Source organism: Canis lupus, chromosome 10 (genome assembly GCF_003254725.2).
Source record: "Canis lupus dingo isolate Sandy chromosome 10, ASM325472v2, whole genome shotgun sequence".
Taxonomy (NCBI): Eukaryota; Metazoa; Chordata; class Mammalia; order Carnivora; family Canidae; genus Canis; species Canis lupus.
The window spans coordinates 45,910,426-45,928,452 of NC_064252.1; the positions used below are offsets into that span (position 1 = coordinate 45,910,426).

The 18,027-nt window shown below is 51.6% G+C and overlaps 1 protein-coding gene across 11 annotated transcripts in view; it reads left to right on the plus strand.

The window, feature by feature from the left end:
• The window catches only part of FAM178B (family with sequence similarity 178 member B), a 109,564-nt gene that overhangs the window by 74,736 nt on the left and 16,801 nt on the right, over positions 1-18,027 (plus strand). For 6 of the 11 annotated variants that reach the window (XM_025464799.3, XM_025464803.3, XM_025464796.3 and 3 more), the window contains one exon: positions 10,861-10,948. In XM_025464799.3, coding sequence (XP_025320584.3) covers positions 10,861-10,948 — 88 coding nt within the window. Of the gene's footprint in view, positions 1-7,449; positions 7,584-10,860; positions 10,949-14,757; positions 15,047-16,256; positions 16,356-17,196; positions 17,308-17,557; positions 17,845-18,027 lie in introns of those variants that run through there. The other 5 variants (XM_025464808.3, XM_025464805.3, XM_025464811.3 and 2 more) reach the window with 5 other exon arrangements.

The window sequence follows — 18,027 nt, forward strand, 5'->3', positions numbered from 1 at the left end:
TCACTTTCAAACAGATGCATCAACTACGGTGATTAATTCCTGCCACAAGCTTTGCTAAGAAAGAAGGATGGGGGGCACCTGGGTGGCTCAGTGGTTGAGCATCTGCCTTCAGCTCGGGGCGTGATCCCAGGAGCCTGCTTCTCCCTCTGCCTGTGTCTCTGTCACTCTGTCTCTCTTATGAATAAATAAAGAAAAAGAAAGAAAGAAAAGAAAAGAAAAAAAAAGAAAGAAAGAAAAGAGAAGGAAGGAAGGAAGGAAGGAAGGAAGGAAGGAAGGAAGGAAGGAAGGAAGGAAGGAAGGAAGGAGGAAGGATGGGTATTATCTATTTATTTATATTAGATAAAGCATTCAAATAGAACAAAATTCAAAAGGCACCCAGGAGCACCTATTGAAAATGTACCCCTACCGTAGCCACCTAGGCTGCCTCCATGTCTCATTTATGCTTCCCTGCATGTTCTCTCCGCCTTGCTTTTCACTTCAGGGTATGTTTTGGCAGTCATTCCAAATTGGATCAGAAAGAGCTTCTAATTCTTCTTTACAGCTTCACTGTATTCACTGTGGTCTTTAGCTAGCCACCACCACCACCACCCCCACCCCCCCCCCACCCCACCCCCCGCCCCACCGCCTGCTCCCTGTGGTAGCAACGTTGGAGGAGCTTGCTGGCAGCCTTGTTAGGCCCTCATGGTGGCTGCCCCACTGGGCTCAGTGCCCAGACTGACCCCAGGAAGGAGGGCGTATTGTACATTCTGTCACATTCTTAGTCTACTGACTGGTTAAGCACAAAGCGAGAACTTCCACCAAGATTTGTGTGATGTGCACGTGTGCGTGGGCGCACACACACACACACACACACCCTGCTCCCAACCTTGTTGACCAAGACTTCAGGGATGCACTGTAAATTTAAGGCATAGTTGAGCTCAACTATGAGAAATGAAAGTAAATACTAGAGCAAACCATTTGAAATAGGGCCAATAGGAAGACTTTCCCTTGGAAGAGAGTCTGTTTTGGGAGTCGGCCCCTCTGGGGTAACTCCAGGGGCCTGTGGGAAGGACTTGCCCTTCAGGCTTCTGTGCAGGGTCTCCAGCAAGTGTTGTAAGTCTCTGCAGCCACTCCGAGGAACCCTTTTAGTGGGAGGGTGGAGGCTCAGGGCTGCTTTCACTCTGCTGCAGGCTGATGTTTGCAGGCCCCAGGCCCCACCTCCTTCACCACCCGGGAATGTTTATTAAATGTCCCGCGTATGCTGTTCAACTGTGGCATCCAGAATAGAGGAGAAGATGAAACCGGCTTGAGCAGGCTGCCAGATCAGCCAGGTTCTGACCAGCAAGGAGGCAGCTGGCTGCTCACGTACAAGTGCAGGAGCCCTGGGAGAAAGTGGCCTTCAGAGTCTTCAGGTCTTTGTACACTGGGGATAAGAGCCAGGACACATGCGACACATGCGGGCGCCCCATAGCTATCCCCATGTTCCTTCGTTCCTTCATGTACCCAAGCCGCTGGGGTGAGGCTGCTCCCTCCCCTCAGGAAGGGGCCAGGGCCTGCACCTTCCTCGTAGGGTGTCCTGTCCCCACCCTTGCATCACCTCCACCCCACCCCCGCCTCAGTACAGGCCCTAGACCAGTTCATTCTCCCCCAGCCTGTCTATCCTTGACTCCTTGCTCCATCATAACTCCCTCCCCGTGCGCCACCACACGTATCCTGTCCCTCCTGGGCCCCTGACCCCTCTGGCTGACCAGGGCTCATTCAGAACTGCTGGCCAACTTCCTTGGGGCCCTCAGCAGATTCCAGACATCACCACACTTCCTGCTACTAATATCATTCCCCTCTCTGTCTCTCTCTGTGTCTTTCATGAATGAATAAATAAATTTAAAAAAATCTTTAAAAAAACGGGGGGGGGGGGGAGGGTGTGGATCCTGGGGTGGCTCAGCGGTTTGGCGCCTGCCTTTGGCCCAGGGCGTGATCCTGGAGACCTGAGATCAAGTCCCACACAGGGCTCCCAGCATGGAGCCTGTGTCTGCCTCTCTCTCTCTCTCTCTCTCTCTCTCCCCCCCCACCCCCCCTTCTGTGTGTGTGTGTCTTTCATGAATGAATGAATAAATCTCTTTAAAATCTCTACTCTAGCAAACAGCATTGCCCCTTGTTTCTCTACACATAACCTAGTTGACCCACGACTCACCACCTTCCTTCTTGCTCACCTGACCTCCCATATCAGGCACCAACAGTCCTGCCCCCTCCAGACCTATAGTCATCCCTTTTTCCTGTGCCTTTCATTTTTTATTCTCTAATTCTTCCTCAGCAAATACATGCACTCGTGCATCTCCTACCTTAGAGGAGCAGTTCTGCTGCCACCCTCACCCCTACAGCTTCTACTACATCTCCCTACCCTCCCTTACTTCATTCACCCAGAATAGGCACTCTGAACCCTGCCCACCCTGACACAGAATGAATTCTTCAGAGCTCAGAGTGTCATAGGGAATTCTCACATAAGAAAACAAGACATTTCAGGCGCTGGGGGTGGACAAGGCCAGAACATTCTAGGAGGCAGCCAAGGTCCCCCAACTCTTAGAATTTTAGAAGGTCTCAAAATCCGGAGGAATTAGAGGCAGGATGAAGGTCATGTCTAGGGGCAGAGGGGCCATGCTGGAACCAAGAGGGCAGCAAAGAAAAACTGGGTCACGATAAAGCCAGGAGTGTGAAGGATTGTGGCTGAAGAGGATTTGGCTCACCTTTATGAGTGGGCATGCATGTAGGGGGTGATAGGAATGACCTAAAGACCCAAGAGTATTGGGATGCCTGGGTGGCTAGTGTTTGTGTGTCTGTTTTTGGCTCAGGACATGATCCTAGGGTCCTGGGATCAAGTCCCACATTGTGCTCTCCACAGGGAGCCTTCTTCTCCCTCTATGTCTCTGCCTCTCTCTCTTGTCTCTCATGAATAAATATTTATATAAAAAGAAAAAAAAAAAGCCAGGAGTAGAGGAGATGCACCTCATCTGGTACTCTAGCCAAACTGCCTTATCACTAATGACCTAATGACCCTTTCTCAGGAACAAGCTTATTGTTTTCTTCCTTGGCTTCACAGTATCATTCCCCAGACTCTGCTTCTTCGGTCTATCCTTCTCAGCTGCCATTATCTAATTCCTTCCTCCACTGCTCCTCAAGCCTTGGTTTGCGGGGAGATTCTGCCCCAGTGCCCCTCCTTTAGTCACACCACACACTACTTTGCTATCAGGCTGGGCACTGTGGTGCTCTGTTCATAGGCCTGGCTTTGGGTCTCTGGCACCCCTTCCCCAGCTGCTGAGTGTCGCCCTGCCAGCCCACCCCAGGAATTGCCTTGCAGAACATGGTTACCTTATCTGAGGCAAGGTGCCTTTCTTGGGAGAAGCCCAACGCCTGCCCCTCTGCCTCAGTCCAGGATGTCTCTGAAGGACATTGCCAGCTCCAGAGGTCCTTGTGGGGTTAGCCAAGGGCTTTGCTGTGACTGTGTATTCCAGCCTGGCTTTCTCCTTTGGTTCAAACCTGCTTCCTTCATCCCCACAGGAAGTCATCCCAAGAGCACCTGTCTCCTCTTCTCCTGCCATAAATTCCCTTCATGCTCACCTCCACCTCAGATTCCACTTCCTGGGGGCACTGGATTTGAGACCCCACCTCCTCTATATCCATGGCTGCAACTCCAAGCACATGCCAGGGGCTCCCAAGTTGATACCTTTGGCCAGACTTTCCTGCTAAGCACCAAATCTGCATGGACAAGTATTTCAGGTTTAGCATGTCACCAGCTTCTCCTGTCTTCTGTGGCTCCATGACCATGTCAGCACCTGCCCACTCCCTAAAGCCTGGAAGTATGGGGTCACCCCTTGTCCCCTTCAGCTCCTCCTCCCCAACAACAGCCACCTCTCCCATCACCCTCACACAGTTCCAGATCTTACCACAGCACCCCTGGATTGCTACCTCCTTCCAAACTGTCCCCCATCTGACCCATGTTTGCACTGTCCGGCAGTGTGGCCTCCCTTGAGATGCAGAGCCAGCCACATCACTACTTTGCTTCATTAAAATCCCTCAGGCATCTGTCCTCAGGATGAAATTCAAACAGCGGCAATACTAGGACCCTTGTATCCTATTTCAAAATCATATTTTTTTAAAGATTTATTTATTTATCATAGACAGAGAGAAAGAGAGAGAGAGAGAGGTAGAGACACAGGAGGAGGGAGGAGCAGGCTCCATGCCGGGATCCCGACTTGGGACTCGATCCCGGGACTCCAGGATCGCGCCCTGGGCCAAAGGCAGGCACTAAACCACTGAGCCACCCAGGGATCCCCTCAAAACCGTATTTTATCCCCTGCCCAGCGTCCCAGGCAGCCTCCCATGCTCTAGCCACCTCAACTCATGATTTGTCTTGGAGCCTTTCAGCATCAATTCTGTCTTCCCTTATTCCTCTCCTCCTCTTTGCTTGGTTAGCACTTCCTCACCCTCAAGACTAGGCTCAGACCAAGGTATCTCTCCAGAAATGCCTCCTTCACAGGTCCTGACTGTCAGCACTTTTGCTGACCCACTGGGATGTGAGCATCTTGAGGGAGGAGCTGGGACTTTGCCCTCTGGGCCCTTGGAGCCTGATAGGGAGACGGGACTCGAGGGAATGCCAGTGGAGCAGTTGTTTCTGGAGGGCAGATCTCAAAAGGCACAGAGTTGGTTTTTAGTAGCCAATTCCAAAGAGAGAGATGGCTCGGGCAGACGCGGAGATGGTGTGGTACCACTTTGCACACTGCAAACCAACCCAGTAAGGAAAAAGTGGGAAATGTCTAAAGGCTACAGGGGCTGCACCAAAAGCTCAGGCATGATCTCGGACTTCAAAAGATGTGGAAGATGGAGAGTGGAACGCAAAAACAGCAGATGGACAAAGAACATGGACCAGTAATGCTGCCGGTGGAGAATACTAAGTCCCACAGAACGGGCTTCTACCTAGTTGTTTTCGAGGCAAGGAGTGCTGTTTGGTGCTGGCAGTGATATATTGACACTGATGAAGAGAGAACGACACTACATAATTCCTATTTTGCTTCTTTTCTCCGACAAGGAGCATAATTTTTCATCTGGACTCCACTATTGATCAAAGGGAATTGAAGCCTAAGACAGCACGGGAGGAGACCGTGTGTCTGCATCCAGCTGTGTGGAATGGGTTTAAGTCCCCTGTGGTACAAGGACATTCCACATCAATCCTTTGAGAGGAGCAGATGGGGTCCCCTGAGTCCACGGAGACCTTGGGAGGTAGGGAGGGACTGTCCAGAAGGAGCATGGCGGGCTCGAGGCACCCCCCCCGCCCCATCATTCCCCAGGGATGGTTTGTGAGCACATACACAGAGAAGGAAGCTCTGCTTTCTAGGATTCCTAAGAATAAATCATACCAGACTAGTCTCATTTATGTTTTGACAGACCAACCAGAATAGTACTCTTGAGAGGACTGTCTGGGTTCTTGTAAGGCACTTGGTAGAGTCTACTGTCGTATCCTGAGGACAACGAGATGGGCTGAGCAATGCTGAAGTAGCTAGGCTCTTCACAAGGTGCTGCTGGCCATCAGAGTGCTGTCCTGGAGGGTAGGCCCCTAGGGCCCCCACGGTCTTGTCTTCCCTGACAGGTCGGTAGGGACAGACCCCATGTCTCAGATGAGGCCATTAATGGAACAATAGTCAGACTCCTGCATGACATGAATACAACTGACAGGGAATGGAAGATCCCAGAAGATCTCAACAAACCATAATGACATTCTGAGAGGAAAAGTGAGACCCAGCTACGCAATTAACAACAAGATCTTGGAAATGGGATGTGACAGCAAGACGTGTGAGAAAGACTTTGGGCTCAATCTGTGGTCTGTGTAGCATCACAGGGCAGCCAGGAAAAGCAGCATCCAGGCCAGCTCTGAGCACCTCACTGATGTTAACATTGACAACCCCCCAGGGTCTTCGGAGGACCCAAACTACAGTGGAAAAAAGATTCTGAGAGAAAAAAGTGTGGCTGTTGCACCTGAAGAAGAGTTAGTTGTGGAAAATATGGCCACTTCCCTCAGGTATGTGGAGGGCCTAATTAAATGGACAAATATGCAGACATTAGATGGGGTGACTTTGTTTTTAATTAAGTTCTGTGCCCAAAATGGGGCTTCAACTTATGACTTTTGACCCTGAAATTCAGTCTCATGCTCTACCAACTGAGCCAGTCAGGCACTGCCTAGGTGGAATGACTTTTTAAGATGTGTTCTAAGCCTAAAGTTCTGTGGATTTCATCATGATACCAAAAAGAAAGAGGGAAGTAGAATGATAAAGAGGATGGGAGTTGGGTTGTAATTGTCCATATGAACTTTGTTTAATAAATAATAGTAACTTTTTAATTTATATATATGCAGGAAAGGACACATCAGAGGTGACTAAAACCACTTCCCCGACTTTCATCCCATAGCTTTGTTTTGCCTGTTTTTGAACATGTATATGTACAGTGTTCTCTCTTGTGTTTGGCTTTCTCAGCATAGTGTCAACACTTTGTGGGACTCATCCATGCAGAACTGAGCTGTTGTATTTGGATCCTTCATGTTGGCATGTAGTGGTCTTCCGTAAGAATCTGTGGTTGTATCTTCCTGTCTGCACTATGCATGCCCACATTCATGAGCACCCCAAGGTGTGTGTGGATGCCTGGGCAGACTCCCAAGGAGGTTGCCCTGACCTCTAAGCTGGGCCCTGGTCCTTCCTGCCTGGGTAGTATATGCTCCTACGTTAAGATAGACTCCAAGTGAAGGCCTGAGGGGGTGGGAGGGGAAGTGGCATGAAAGGTGGCTGTGGTGCCAGAGAGGCAATGTGGACAGCCCTGGAGAAGCAAGCCAGGCAGATGCCCTGCAGCAGGGTGTTGGGCAGCATTTCCACAGCGGAACAGGCCACCGTTGTTGCTTCCTGAGCTGCCCTAGAGACATGGAAAAGGCAGCTCACGCCTTTGGCCAGATGCCTGATGGCCTTTTAGGGTAGTTCAGCCTTGGCAGGGCCTGGTTCCCTTCTGAACAAGTGAAGGGCGGGGGACAGCAGAGAGGGCTGCATTGACCAGTGTTGTTGTCCCAACAATCTAGAGGCCCACACTGGTTAGTGCCTTTGCTTTCCTCCGAGTCCCTGCACGCGCCGGGTGCCTGGCTGGGCTGCCCCTTGCAGGAGCTAGAGGGAAGGCTGGAGGCTGGGAAGCAGTGTGCCTGCATTCCACTTCCCAGCTCTGCTATGGATTTGGAAAAGTCATTTCCAGATTTCGCTGTGCCTTAGGCTCCTCTGAGTGCTAATCCAGTGTCCTGATCTTACGGAGGCCCATGGTGGGGGAGCAGAGGAGGGGGGCAGAGCTGAGGCAGAGGCCTGGCCTGGTGTGAGCAGAGAGCTGGAGCTTGTTTCCTTATATGACAGTGGCTGGGATGGCTCCAGTGGCTTCTGCATCCTCCTTTGTCCGTCTGGTTTGAGTTCCGGGGAGGCCTTGCCGGGTGGGGTCAGGCAGCTTCTAGGAAAGGAAGAACCCCTAGCCAACCTCTGCTGAGCCCAAGGGCTCCTTTGCTTGCTCCCTGCACAGTTTGGGTGTTATTTAGGGTGAGTCTTTGTGTTTTCTCCTCCGTAGAGTACGTTCTCAGCCTAAAATGAAAAAGTGGTCCCCTCCCCTGCCCCTGTGTCCCAGTGGGAACTGAGAGCACGGGAGACTGTTTAAAAGGCAGGGGCCATCAGAAGGAAAGGCAGTGAGCAGGCGGGGACAGCGAGGGGGGACATGCCACCCTCAGATGTGGGTTCCTTTTCATCCATTCACCCGGAGCTTTTTATGGTGCTTTTCTTCTTTTCTGGACAGCAGCTCTGTCCTGACCCACCCAGCCTGCTTCTTCCCTTCTGGAACCACCCCGGCTCTGCTCTGCTGGCCTGCCAGCACCCCCACCCCCAGGTTGGCCCCTCCCCGCCCTCTGCAGGGTAAAGTTGCTCCCACACAGGCCTGGGTTTGGGATTAATGAAGCCCAGATGCAGGACTTTTGACTCTGGCTAGAGTTAGCTTTGGAGGAGCAGCACAGAGGGGCCGTTTACCTCCCACTGTGTTCCCGGCCCAGCTGCTGCTGGGGCTCACAGGGAACAGCTGGAGAGCAGGTCCTGGCTGCCAATAAGGTGGAAGCCATGCAGGGTATGTGGTGTGGCCAGGGCTCCGGGAGAAAATGGAGGGTGGGGCTCTGGGTGAAGGGCCAGGTCTGGCTGCGCTCACAGGAGTCTGGTGTGGAGGATGATGAAGGACTCCTATTTTCTATCCCATGGGGCTAAACCACACTGCCTCTCCACAGTCTCAGAAGGTCAGGTGGGAACACAAAGTTCTCTGCAGAAAGGGTTCAAGGCTAAAGGGAGACAGTGTCAGGGAGGGCCCCAGGCTGGTTAATGTCAGCTTCCTGATCAGGAATGGATGGCTGGTGCCTCTCTGAGCTGCCAGATAAAATATAAACAGTGCAGGGGGGAAACTTATGCTAAGAAAATTATTCTTTGTTTATCAATAAGAAATTCAAAGTTAAGGGCGGCTGTATGGCTCAGTCAGTGAAGCGTCTGCCTTTGCCTCAGGTTATGATCTCAGGGTCCTGGGATCGAGCCCTGTGTCAGACTCTGTGTTCAGCAGGGAGTCTGCTTCTCCCTCTGCACCTCCCCACCCCCAGCTCAGGCTTGTTCGCATGGGCTCTCTTCTCTGAAATAAATTTTTTAAAAATCTTTTTTAAATGTTTAAAAAAAATTAATTCAAGTTGAATTAGGCATCCTATATTTTTACTGGCTAAATCTGGCAATCCTGTCTCCCCCAGCACCCGAATTTCTTCTTTAAGTAATAGTTTTATTGAACTGCAACATACAAACAGAACAGAACCCAGACCACAGGTGGATGGCTCAGTGGATTGCCACAAGTGGAATCCATGTGAAACCAACACTCAGGTCAAGAAATAAAACATAAGCAGAACCTGCCCACCCCACCCCCAACCATCACCACTGCTCAGGTTTCCAACAGCTGCTATTTGGCCGTTTTTGTACTTTATATGAATTAAATCATGCACATGTATTCTTTTGTATCTGGCTTCTTTCACATGACACTGTGAAGATCATCCAGGCCTTTTGAATGTAGTTTTAGCTCACTGTCATTATGAGTAGGATCAAGTTGTATGGATAGAGCCCAGTCTGTAGATGCATTCTGATGGTGTATTATAAGTGCACTTCCACCTTTGTATGTGTATGCGTACCTAGGAGTAGCATTGCTAGGTCACAGGGTGAGCACGTGTTCATCTTTAGTTGATCTTGCTAAGCAGTTTCTTAAAGTGAATGTACAGTTGAAATTCCCACCTACTGTGTGTGAGCATCTCTGCTGCCCTGCACCTTTACCAGCACTATGCATTTCCCCCTCTTTGATGTCCTTTCTCGTGTATGGTGTTACTGCCTGTTTTTTTTTTTTTTCTTTTCTTAAGATTTTATTTATTTATTCATGAAAGAGACAGAGAGGCAGAGACATAGGCAGAGGGAGAAGCAGGGTCCCTGTGGGGAGCCCGATGTGGGACTCCATCCCAGGCCCCCGGGATCACAACCTGAGCCAAAGTCACTCAACCACTGAGCTGCCCAGGTGCCGCTTTTTTCTCTTTTTATTCAAGAGCCTATTGCTTTGTTGATCTCTCTTTCTCAACCAAGTGCTAAGAAAATCAGCAAGGCCCCTGGTTGAGGTACTAGCCTGCCCAGCCCCACAGGAGCTTTGAGGAGCCGCTCCTACCTCAGTTCCTCATCACCCACGAGCCTCCCTCGTGAGGCCTGGGCGGCAGCAGTCTCTGCCCTAAGAAAGCTGCCGTGGAGACTGGACCACCTAGCCCAGAAGTTGACAGGCTGGATCCTGCCTCCCCAGAATACTTGCTTAACATTTCCCAGTGCTTCCAGTAACAAGCTGTCTGGGATGTCTAGTCTTTCAGTTCCTTATGGTGTCATTCCAGGGATATGGGTGAGAGCAGCCGTGGGTCCCTCTGGCAGGGGTGTTACCTGAGGGCATTCTCCTCTAAGGAGAAGATTCCAGCCCAAGTGACTTCCTCATGCTCCTTGTTTCCTCAAGCTTCAGAACCTGTCCTTTGCTTCTTCTGATGGTGGCTCTCTGCAGGAACTATGGACTGTGACCACATCAAGGTCCATGCCAGAGGCTGACATCTGCTGCCCATGGAGGGGCCACCATGTGTTGATGTGCAAGAGAGATATGACTCTCTTGGTGGAGACAAGCTGTGGCAGGGAGCATGGGCAGAGGAGGGGCCCTCGACCCCTCTTCCCATCACCCCCTCCAGCCTCCTCAGCCACCGCGCCCCAAGCCTCATCCTGGCCCACTCTGATGGGCCAGGCATGGCTCATATGCCCACCCTGGGTGAGCAGGTTCGCCAAAGGAAAGTTGATGCTATGTGAAGGAAAAAGAAAAAAAAGTTTAGCCCCACTTTCCACTACCCCACTTTGGCTGAAAGATTCTAAGGCTACAAAGGACAGAAAAGGCAAAGGTCTATGCAAATGCCGTTGAAGGTTCCTTATCTCTGTATATCCACAGATAAGTGTAGATATTGAGAGAGAAGGATCAACTAGGAAGGAAAACACTACTTCACCAGCCTCTGAAATTACTAGTAACTTTACTTTTTTTCCTTTTGCTTGTTTTTTAATTTTCTCATCACATTTTATTGCTTCTAAAATAAACAAACACTATAAACCAAAAGAGCCAGGCAGAGTACTCTGGTCAGCACAGCTTTCCCATGTTCACTGCTCAGAGTGTATCCTGCCCCCACGTGGACTTCTAGCCCACCCTCTATGAGAGTGTCCCACCCCTCAGTTCCTCTAACTCCTTCCTTCACAGGCAGCTTCGAAGCCAGCTCAGCCTCGTGATCATTGCCCAGATGCTGGACCAGCAAGAGATGCTCCCTCTCTGGGAAGAGAAGGCCCAGGTGAGTCTTTGCCTCAGCTGGGCAGTAGCCATTGGGCCCTGGAAGCCTGTGGGTGAGCAGAGGTCTCTCCCCTGAGGCCTGCCTACTCCTGCGACTTTTCCCAGAGGTTGGGAGCCTCAGGCCAGGAGAGTCAAATTGAGTTTGAACTTTTCACTCATATTCCTGCATTCAACACTTACCGTTTTGTAAGCTTTCTGTGTGCTAGGCACTGAGGATAGAGCAGTGAGCTGGGAGCATGTGTTACTTTTGTGTTCTTAGTTGTGGTAAAATATGCATGACATAAAATTTACCATTTTAACGTGTTTTTTGGTTTGGGTTTTTTTTTTTTTTTTTTTTTTTTTTTTTTTTTTTTACTATTATGACAATTTTAAGTGTAGAATTCAACCATTTTGAAGTGTACAATTCAGCGGCACTAAGGACATTGATGATGCTATGCGGCCATCACCACCATCTATCTCCAGAATCTTTTTTCATCCTCCCAAATAAAAACTCCATACCCATTAAACACCAATTCCCATTCCCTCCTTCCATTACTTTTTATAGGAGGAAAAACCAGTGGAAGTGAAGACAAACACTATGCACTTAGAACTACTCCGAGTGCCTCTCCTTTTCCAGTGTTAGGCATTCTTGGGGCAGCAAGAAAAGTAGAGCTTTGTCTTCTTTCCCCATTCCTCTTCCCCCCAGAAAGCTCTGACCACAGCCTCCGCAGATCAAGGCCCTAGGGGCAGTGTGGGTCCCGGCCAGCCCAAGAATGGGTGGCAGAGAAGCTGAGCATGTTCTCTCCCTTCCCCCTAGGATCCCAGAGTAGTTGCTGGGTACAACTGAACCTTCTGGCTCAGCAACACGAGAGGGGCAAGGCAGTCCCTGTGAAGGGCTGTGTGTCTCCATTCTAGAGGTGTACTGGGCAAGCCTGTGTAACCCCTTGCCCAGAGTGCTGAGAGAATGTTCCAGCACATCCCAGGGCAGGCTGGACAATATAGCTGAGTCTGCAATGATGTGATTGTAGGGCGGGTGCTCAGAAAGCTGACTGGTTGTGTTGGCTTTTCAGAGTGGGCTCGGCCTGGCTTTTGCCCTGGCTGCCCTCTTTACCATAAATACTTTCTCCCTAGGACTTAGCATGGCTGGGGCTTCTTGTCATTCCAGTTCCTGCTAAAATGTTGAATTTTAGAGGCCTTTCCTTTTTTTTTTTTTTTTTTAATTTTTTTTTTTTTATTTTTATTTATTTATGATAGTCACAGAGAGAGAGAGAGAGAGAGGCAGAGACATAGGCAGAGGGAGAAGCAGGCTCCATGCACCGGGAGCCTGATGTGGGATTCGATCCCGGGTCTCCAGGATCGTGCCCTGGGCCAAAGGCAGGCGCCAAACCGCTGCGCCACCCAGGGATCCCTTTAGAGGCCTTTCCTGATCACCCAATCCAAAGTTCCCTGATACCATCACCCTGTTTTAAATTATTTATATTTATCTCCTGATATTTTCTTATTTATTTGGTCAGAGTTTGTGTTCATACGCACACACACACACACACACAGCAGCAGCATCTTGAGTACAGAGACTAAATGCTTTCTACTCACCACTGCCTGTTGGCATCTAGCACAGTGCCTGGCACACAGGAACTCAGCATATGCTTGTGGAGTGAATGAGCCTGAGGTTGAGTTCCGGGAGTGTGCAAGAGGAAGGTCCCTTTCCCCAGAGACCTGGGGAGGTGTGGGGGAGGGAGTGGCCTGCACTGGGGTCACTTCACACAGGTGAAAGCCTGACGACAGAGCATCTCTGAAGGAGGAGAGACCAAACAGTGTCTTGGGGATGCCAAGCAGTTAGGAGTGGGGACAGGCAGAGATGCAATAAACAGACAAGATCACAGGGCCCCAGAGAGCTGTGGATGGCAGATGGGGGTCGCCGAGCCCCAAGGAGCATGGTGTCAGCAGAGCAGGGGGGAAAGGCCAGAGCATCAAGATCAGCATTTCTCCAGCTATGGGTGAAGGGTAGAGATCGCCACCCACCTGCAGGGTTTCGCAGTGACCAAAAGGTGGCTCAAGCATCAGGGTCAAATGAAGGCTTGGACTTTGTTTTGATGGTTTTTTTATTGCCTAGAGCCAGTACATGGGAGAGTGAGGGGAACATAATGGAGACCAGAGAGTCAGGAGGGGAAGTGCTATGGAGGAAGAGCTGGGTTGTCTGGGCCTGGTGGGCCCTTTACGGGAGGCAGTGAACAGGGTTCCTCAAAGTGGGGATGTCTCCCTGGGGGAGAGCTGGCCTAGGAGCCCCCAGCTGCTCCCCAGAGCCTGCCAGGGCCAAGCCAGGCCCACCTCTGCCCAGCTCCCGGGCTTTCCAACCATACTAGTCACCCACATTCCCACCATGCACCCATCTATTCAGGAGACCCTAGCTAATCACTGCCTGTGTGCCAGGCTCTGTGCCAGGCTTCGCACCAGGAACCAACCTCAGAACAGAGGGTGTGAGCCAGGTGGGCCAAGGGCGCAGTGACTAACTCTGCCTGAGGGCAGTGAAGTGGCTTCCAGAGAAGGTGTCCCGAGCCGGTCTCAGAGGCTGAGTCAGTCAGTGCTAGTGTTGCAGAGGAGTCTGCAGGCAGACATTGCAGGCTGTGCACAGCTGCACCAGCCTCCTGGCAGCTCTAGGAGGGGAAGGACCAGCTGAGGCCTGCCTGCAACCCTCCCTGCGTATTTCCCCCATCTCCACTGCAGGCCTGGGGCTGCTGTGTGGCACCTCCTAAGTCTGCGGGCTGCAGGCACTCCCCTTTCCAGTCTGGCCTGTCAGACAGATCCTCCCCTTCAAAGGGCCACCTTGGCCCCCCGAGCCGCCCCTGGCAAACCCCATAACGCCCCTTTTCCCAACTTCTCCCCGTGGTCCACCTGTGCCACCTGTTGTTCTTGGCCCTCCTTGTGGGCCAGCCTCACACCTTCTGAACACAGCTCTGTGCCCTGACCCCCCTTCCTTTCCATCATCACATCCCTGCCAAAATGGTGGAAGCCAACACTCTGCATAGTACAACACTCTACACCATGTCCCAGATGCTAGTCTCAGAGCTTACCTCTCATAGCAGCCCCAGACAGTAAGGACTGTTACCATGAGACGTTTTTCACAGATGGGAACACTGAGCCAGGTGCAGCTAGGAAACTCCACAGGGTCATACAGTAGGAAAGCTGTGGAGCTAGGATTTGAATCCAGAGTTCTTGTTCTTGACCACCGCAACATACTGTCTCCGCTTTTCCGGCCCCTTCCTTGGCTTTCATTATGGTGACAGCCCAGACCACATCTGCCACTTTATGCTGAAGCTACCCTGCTTTATCCTAAGTAGCAGAGGGACAAGAGCTGTCCCTTCTACTTCCTTTGTTGATGTATAAGTGCTTGATAAACCTTATCAATTAATTGACTATGAAGGGGAGTCCAAGGGTTGAGAATTGACTCCTGTCCAGGTAGTCTGTGGTGACTACCTGGACAGAGGCCTTTCAGGGCACCACTAGGTACCCCTGGATGGCTTGGCTCTCTGTCTTAGGATACAGTCTAAAGCCCTAGGAACAGGAGCTGAAGAATTAGAATTTGAGGGATGAGACTTCTGTAGGTGGTCAGGATGCAATACCCCAAGGCTTGCATTTTCCAGAAGAGCCTTGGGATCAGGCTGCTTCCTGTTGTCCTTGGGAATCCTGGAAATATCCCAGAAAGAGCAGAGTTTTTGGCTTCATGCACCAGTGTGCTTCATACCCTGCTCAGGGCACTGAAGAGAGCCCTGAACAGAACTCAGTCCCTCCCTTGTGAAACTCGTGGTCCCGGGAGGGGCGGCAGGGAACAGACACAGGCACCAAGAAAAAAGTAAATATTTGCCATACCAGATGGATATACGGGCTCTGGAGAAAAATGAAGCCAGATAAAGAGGAGAGGGAATGTTGGGAGATGGGGACATTTGTGCACAGAAGTGAAGAAGTAAGGCAGGTTTCCCTGGGAAGAGCCTTCCACACAGGGAACAGCAAAGGGCAAAGGCCCTGGGGCGGGCAGAGTTCTCTTAGGTTAGAGGAAAAACAGAAGCCACTGCAGCTGGAGCAGAGGACCAAGGATGGAGTAGTAGAAGTTGAGGTCAGACAGGTAAGTGGGGATTCGATCCGTCAGCATCTCCAGGCTATGGTAAGGGCTTTGACTTTTATGCTAAAGAGGAGAGCCATTGGAAGGTTTTGATAAAAGAAACAATCTGACTTATAAAATATTTTTAAATTATTCTGGCTGCTATGTTGAGCATAGGCGGTTGCAATAATCCTGGAGACAGTGGCGTAGGTGGTGAGAGGTGGTCCAACTCTGGGTGTATTTGCCAAGTCCAGCCAGTGGGACAGGAGATGTAAGAGAAGGGAGACGAGGAGGGCTCCAGGGTCTACGCAGCTGGCAGCATGAAGAAGCCCTTTACCAAGATAGGCAAGACACAGGTGGAACAGGTTTGGAGACAAATTGGGAGTTTGCTTCTTATCCCAGGCCACCTCTTGCAACACAGCAAACCTCTTTTGTCAAGCCATGACTTTCAGTTTGGAGTTTGGAAGACATGAGCTTTAAATGGCCGAAACGGAGGAGGACAAGGGTCTGCATTTCCTGGGGAGAGGCTGGCTGCAGCCCTGCCCTGCATGCCTTCACTGAATGGGTGCTTATGAAACACATACCACATGCCAGGGGCTGTGCTCGACTCTGGGGACACTGCAGTGAACAAAACTGCCCTCCTGGGCCTTACATGCTAGTGAAGGAGAGGGGACAGATGATAAACATAACGAACAAGGAAATTACAGAACATGTTAAGAGGTGGTAAATGGGGTAAAAACAAAAGTAGTTCGGGGCAAGAGGAATGGCAGGTGTGGGTGGCAGGGTAGACAGGGGGCTGGGGCTAGAAAGAGAACAGGGACAGCTGTGCATGTCTGGTCAGAAGGCCTGGTCGGGATGCAGGCCCTAGGGAGCAGCAAGGCTGCCTGTGCCTCACAGACCCTTAAGATCCTGGCCTTCTCCACTGGGCAGATAGAAGCACGCGGGGTCTGAGCACTGGAGTGACTGGCCGTGTGGACAGTTGCCCAGCTGGAATTTGCCTACCTCCTCCTGCCCACCCAGCAGACAAGACCAGTGGAGGCCTGCCTTCTTGGGTGATCGGTGATCATTTGCCTCTTGCCTGGAGGTGTCTCTCCTAATGGGCTGATTGTTTGCAGAGACAGCTCCCAGCAGTGGGGGTGAGGTGGGGAGGTGCAATGTCAGGCCCTGGCCCCGCTGGGACGCATGGTCCAAATAAGCCCTTATCCAGGCTTACCAGGGGTGTGGCTTACCAGAACTGGAAACAAAAGAGAGCAAGCAATCAGAAGGCGGCAGCTTGCTGCGCTGAGCAGGGTGAAGCACTTTTCGAGGAGAGGAGAAAGATTGGAGCTAGCAAGTGAGCTGAGCCGCTGATCTGCTGTTGTGTACTCTGCCCAGCCCCGCCCAGGGCTCCTGTAGCTGGGAGGGTCTAGCTGGGGGAGGCTGCCTGCCTGAGGATGGCTTCTGGGGGCGTGGGCTGCAGTCTGGCCCCTGTGCTTGGACAGCTGTGATCCCCAAGCAGGCAGGGCTGTTTTGGAAACCCTCCCCAGCTTTGCAAGACCTGAGTGAGATGGCATAGCTCAGATTTTGGTAAAGTTCCAGATGGTGCCTCTCTTCGCCTAGAACCTTCTCTCTCTCCCTGCCTCCTCCTCTCCCTTCCTAAAGGGATCAGACACTAGGCCAAGAAGCCCTGGCCCCCTTCCAGGAGCCAAGGCCCTAGGCCTGTCTCCTAAGTCTTCAGCCCAGCTGCTCTTGTGGGCTGTCTAAGCCTGTGGCCTGCTGAGATGCTGAGCAGGTGTCTGCAAGTGAGTCAGGGAGAGGAAGCCAGGTGTGTCGGGCAAGGCTGGGCTCGAGCAGGGAGCAGGACTGGGGGCTCCGGCCTAAGCCCTTTTGGCCACACTGCACCTGCTACATCTAAAAAGATAGTGCCTCTGTGAATTACACTGGCTCAGTTTCTTCATTCTGCATCCCCCTTTCCCAGGTTGCAGGTGGCCCAGAGGGGCCAGGGCCCAGAAACTGCCTGCCTCTGTCCTGACCACAAGTAAGCTCCAGGGCAGCTGGTGGTCCATGTTGGGTCCATGTTGGGCCCAGGCTGCCCAAACCAGGTGCAGCCACTAGGCCAGGAGTGGCTCACTGCAGCCACCTGGGCTTATGCCAGCGCTGTTTCAGGGAGGGGTGGGAGCACTCCCATTTGTTCAGAGGGTAAGCAATTTACATGGGGAGGGGTGGGGCAGTTAGCAGATTAAGTGACATATCAACCAAATGCAGTGTGTGGACCTCTGGGAATCCTCATCCCAACAACACAACTGGTAAGGACATTTTTGAGACAATCAAAGAAAACAGAACATAGTGTTAGATTGCATAAGGAATTCTTGATAGTTTTGGGTGGGAGAATGATGCAGTGACCATGCTGGGGAAAGAAATCCTTATCCTTTTTGGTGAAAAGCTCTTTATGGGTAAAATGATACAATGTTTGGATTTGCTTTAAAATCCCCTGCAAGCAAAAGGGCGGGGGTGGAGAGATGGGGGCAGGCAGACTGATGTGGAGCATGGAGCCAGTGCAGCCATCTCGAGAAGGGGGCGGGTGGTACAGAGCCTCTGCTCCTCCCTAAGCCTCTCCAAGCCCACAGCAGGTTCAGTGAAGAGAGGCACCAGAGCAGCAGCTCAGGGTGGGAAGAGTCTGGCGCTCTCCACTGGCCTTGGTTCTTTCAGGCCTGAGTGCTTACCCCAGAGAAGTGGATCAAACCCCCAACCTATGGAGATCTTAGTTCACTCCTTTCAAGGAAGACTCAGCCTGTGCCAGACATCACGTGCACGTGTGACTCTCCTCTCTTGGAGGACAACAGGTGGTTGTCTCCATCTTACAGATAGGACACTCAGGCTCCAAGAAGCCATACAGCATGCCAGTGAGAGGTGGAGCCAGGTCATGGAAGCTGGTGGTCTGGCTCCAGAGCCCAGGCTCTGACCTGCTGGTGCTGACTGAGTCCCCAAGTGTCCCAAGCACCCTCTGTGTGACAGCCTCTCTTCTC